The 4,647-nt window shown below is 41.9% G+C and overlaps 1 protein-coding gene across 1 annotated transcript in view; it reads right to left on the bottom strand.

Annotated features, from left to right (window-relative positions):
• Window positions 1-310: 310 nt before the first annotated feature.
• Window positions 311-4,647, bottom strand: part of LOC106807406 (short-chain dehydrogenase/reductase family 42E member 1-like) — a 46,223-nt gene continuing 41,886 nt past the window's right edge. Inside the window, exons 6-10 of the mRNA XM_014809725.1 lie at window positions 3,402-3,533; window positions 2,909-2,974; window positions 2,449-2,512; window positions 2,188-2,261; window positions 311-619 (exon numbers count right to left, since the gene is read on the bottom strand). Of these exons, the coding sequence (XP_014665211.1) occupies window positions 386-619; window positions 2,188-2,261; window positions 2,449-2,512; window positions 2,909-2,974; window positions 3,402-3,533 (570 nt within the window). The 3' untranslated portion in view covers window positions 311-385. The remainder of the gene's footprint in view (window positions 620-2,187; window positions 2,262-2,448; window positions 2,513-2,908; window positions 2,975-3,401; window positions 3,534-4,647) is intronic.

The raw sequence follows: 4,647 nt of genomic DNA, 5'->3' as shown, positions 1-4,647 counted from the left end.
AAAAAACATTTACCCGCGCGCGTCGACGAAAAAATTCCCGAGCTCGCAGAGATGCCAACACATATTTGAAGCAATCTGTAGTTTCTGGCCATCAAATTAGTAGTTCGAGGGGGGTCCGGCATGGCCCCCGGGAATTTTTTTTATTCTGAGATGCAATTTCCTGCATTCTGAGGGTCAAAAATGACAATAAATTGACAAAAAATGACAAAAATTGAAAAAAAAAAATCTTTTTCGATCACAGTGAAATTCGTAGTTTGACACAAACTGGTCGTAGTGGTGCAAAAGGAATAGAAATTCGTATAAAATACGGATAAATCGTAGTGGTTGGCATCTCTGGCTCGTCGTCGTCGTGCGCGGGGCGTCGTCGTCGCCGTCGCCGCGGCAGCTAGACGACGATGAAGACCATTATCATCGTCGCGCAGAGAATGCCGAGCATCCACTTGACGTGCCAGGTGAGCTCGGAGTGCAGCGCGCCGTTGATGCCGCTGTCGCGGTGGTAGCCGCGCTCGAGCCAGTACGCGACGCTGTCCGACATGTCGTTGACCTTCGTCGGCTCGTAGCCGAGGTCGCGGCGGGCTTTCTCGATGCTGAACGTGTGGTTCACCGACACTTTGATGCACTGCAAGCGACAAAGCAGACACGCTGAATGCGCAAGCTGAAATGGGGCGGGTCCGGGGAAGGGAGCGGGTCTCGCGTAGTGAACGAGTAGTGTAGTTGAGAGTAACCCCCCACCCCCACCCCACCCCACCCCACCCACACACAGAAATATGGATTTAAATGATGGGTTCTATACTAGCAGATACCTTCCATTTTGAATTACTCAATTTTATATTAACGTAGGCAAATTTTTCCAATGCAGGGAGAAAATTAGGCCGGCAGACTGAGGGGCGGGGGACTGATCCCAACACCGCTCTGGATCGACCACTGCTAAAGCATAACACAAATACCAAAGGCTGGTTTCTCAACTGGAGCGAATCACCGCATTACACGTGTGCTCTGGGGCCCGTTGCCAGAAAAAAATTAGTCTTAACATTAACCTTAAACTTAAGTTTTTCTCTTAAAGCGTTGCCAGAAACTTCGTAAAGTTAAGATAATTAAAAATTCTCGTAACTTTTCTCTTAACTTAAGAGATCCTAGACCCTCCCTTAACTTTAATATTAAGATGAAAATAACACATTTAGACTAAGAATTACAATTATAGTAATATTATATTTTATATTAATGAGTAATATCATGTTTTTTTCTTGTAAAAACACGTCAAAAACATTAATTATCTACCGATCGTGAAGCAAAACAAAAGTGTCAAAACATTTGTGCTCTTGTTTTAAATACTTTTGCACTGACCACACGACTCTCGCGTCTCGTGAGAATTGCTACAGTGTGAGAATTTGTCTTGTTGTGCAGAATAAATTCAAGACCGTGTCGTTTTTCATCAAATATTATTTATATGTGGTTAGCCATCATAATATGCATAAATTACTGTGATGTACAATAAATGTGTATGAATTTGAATTTTGTGATCGATTCCCATCCAATCAGCAGCCTTGTGATGAAGTTCCTGTTATCGTAAGTTTTCACTTAAGTAAGTTTAGTTTAAGTTGTTTCTGGGAACGCTATTAAAATTAACCTTAACATTAACATTAGACTTAAAATTAATCGTAACTTTACGAAGTTTCTGGCAACGGGCCCATGGTTTTCAGCCAGACAACACCTGTCAGCTGCTACGATCGAACATTGCAGTGAACGCCCATAGTTACCCCGTTTTTTTACTACGTTCTGTAGGCAAGCTTCACACTGCTCTACATTAGTCAGCAAGCAGCTCTCTTGCACACACACATTTCTCTGCACACACTTTTGCATACCTTGGAGCCGTGGAATGCCGCAGATTACGAGGAAATACAGTAATACCACACATTACGATAACTCATGTTATGTGATTTCATATTTGCACACATATATGCAACTTGTGTAAGTTATGGCCACTTTACACTCATGATACGAAACGAAGATGCACTCTCACGTAACTTTTGAAAGGAATGATTTGGTTTTACTAAATCCCCCTTTTCTTGAGTGACTCACGTCGTGGAATTTTGCAGGACGAACGTTATAACGTAGAGTTAATTACTGAACATTGACGCCAGTGAGAGCAAGCTTGCTAGCGGGTGAGCGAGCAACGTAAATACGTACCTCGGCCATGTTGAGGAACGGTTCGAACCCTATGAACCCACCGATAGTGTAGTGGACCAGCTCCGAGATGTACGCTGCGAGCAAAATTAAGGCAAAGTGTCTAATCGAACCTCATTATACAATGCACTCAAAAAGGGCTACTGGAACGTGAAAGATTTATTCGAAATCCACCACAGTCACTCTACTAGGGACTGTAATGGTTACCTATACAGGTACAGCGTATAACATTGCGAGGTAGAATTTAAAAAAATTGGGTCTTACCAATCATATACATGATCCACACAAGTAGATTGATCTTGGGGTAGGTGTACCCCAACCCTTCAATCTGTGGATGAAAATAATATTGCAGTTATTTGATGGTACCAATCCATCGTGTTAATCGCGTTGTACTACAAAGTATCTATATCTACATGTGGGTGTACCATGTGGGTAACCAAACAAAATTTGATGAAGACAACTGACAAGACACTTCTATGTGATATGACATAAAAAATAACAGGGCGGCACGCACACTTACATCATACATAATTAATCTAAACTCATGCAAGTTGTCAACGCTATGTCAAGATTAGCACAATCTTTATATTTACGGAGCTGACACTGCAAAAAACTGCGAGATGACGCAGCACATGCAACAATTAACTGTTGCACTGTGTCACTGTAAGACTGCGCACATTGTACAACTGCTCACAACATGTGCTGTGTACTATATAATACATACCAGAGGTTTGAAGAATTCGAAGTTATTTATCGGTGTTCCATCGGTTATCGTATAAGCTTGCCCCGCCTGCATATACACAATGCGTCATGATCAATAATTACCAAGCAATCTATTATAGCCATCACGGGGTAAAACACTACCAAAATCAATAAGCAATAACTGCCAGCTGAGTTGAGTCTCTCTTAATAACTAGGAAACAAGAAAGGAATACAGGAAAAAAACCGTTTAATAACACCATCCGGTTTGCAAGCCTCAATGAAACTTTGAATCGTAACTCAGAGTAACAGACTAACAGTATTAGACCGAATACATCAATACGTGAAAAATTGAATAATACAACACAGCTCTTCTGTGTATTTAATAGAACAGCTTCATATCAGACTAAAAGGAATTTCAACAATTACTTTGCAACCGACTCGTTAGTGGATTCCACTATAAACAGAAGTGGTCTGTAAATAGTACGCATGCATAATTCACATCGTAATCTTCTCACCGCGACGCATTTGTTCTGCGGAGTGAGGGCCTCCCCAGCCTTGACGTGTGCCTGCACTAGGTTGGTGATGTGCACGTAGTCAGACTTAGCAGTCCCAAACTTGAATATGAGAAAGCCACTACGCAAGTGATTCTGCAACAATAACACCACCAGACTCTCAACCTCTCCAACGACCGCTGTGATGAATTCATAAGCAGTAAATTGAATGGATTATTGGCGAGCGTTTAAACACCACGGGTAAACAGCAGCATTAGAAGCGCCTCAGATAGTGACGTACAGTAATACAGATATATAGTCAACGCAACAAGCTACGAGAATGAAATCAGTGATCTGTTCGAGTAATATCTGGAAAACTTCGTCATTGGGTATTAGTTGGATTTTAATACGCGTTTCCCATGTGACGTCTACGTGAACAAATTTATGATTCACCGTTAGTGGATTTGAATGAGAATAAAAATGAACCCAACCCTCGCATGTTATCAACACATGTTCAAATTGAAATATAGTGCACGTATTACTACTTTTATACAAAATGTTTACCGATCTATATAACATGGGCGACCTGTGAATAGTGAGTAGATTATACTATATTTGCCTGCTATCTCTTATCAGTCGTAACTAATCAGCAGGAGAGGCAGACATGGTCTTTGCCATTACTGAAGCCACGTATGCAGATTCCGAAGTTACATTAGTACATCGTACACATATGTATATCCTGAATGGAGCAATTAATCATGATAACGGTATTTCATACGTGTCCAGCTACATATTACACAGCCTCGGCACTCGGAAAATAATTAGCCGCATTTCAAAACAAAATTTCATCCGATGAAAACTGACACATTTGGCGGACAAACAACGGATAACAATGCCTTCCGACAGAGCAAGTAATACTACCCAGCTGAGAGGGTAAAAAAAACAAAGTACCACTGGGTATAATCAATAATATGCCGACCGCGTCCCATCGCCTCCATACCACTAACGAGTCTAGCAGGATCCGCCTACGCCTACTCCCTAAGCCTCAAACTCCCTAAACGCCTAATCCGCCTAACCGCCCTAAAACCCTAAATCCTAACCCTAACTCATATCAAAATACGGTGACCACGGGTACGTTCCGGGCAGTACCCCCTGGGGACAAGACCGGCTATGGACGGATGGACTATACCTAACAGAAATTCTAATTCTTGTGTATAGTCGTATCATGCGTTCAAAAAGCGCTAGGAATGTCAGCCGATCCAGTCAACGT

The sequence above is a fragment of the Priapulus caudatus genome, unplaced genomic scaffold (assembly GCF_000485595.1).
Source record: "Priapulus caudatus unplaced genomic scaffold, Priapulus_caudatus-5.0.1 Scaffold212, whole genome shotgun sequence".
NCBI lineage: Eukaryota > Metazoa > Priapulida > Priapulimorpha > Priapulimorphida > Priapulidae > Priapulus > Priapulus caudatus.
The sequence above is the reverse complement of the archived record's forward strand: the minus strand, read 5'-3'. Positions and strand labels throughout refer to the sequence as shown.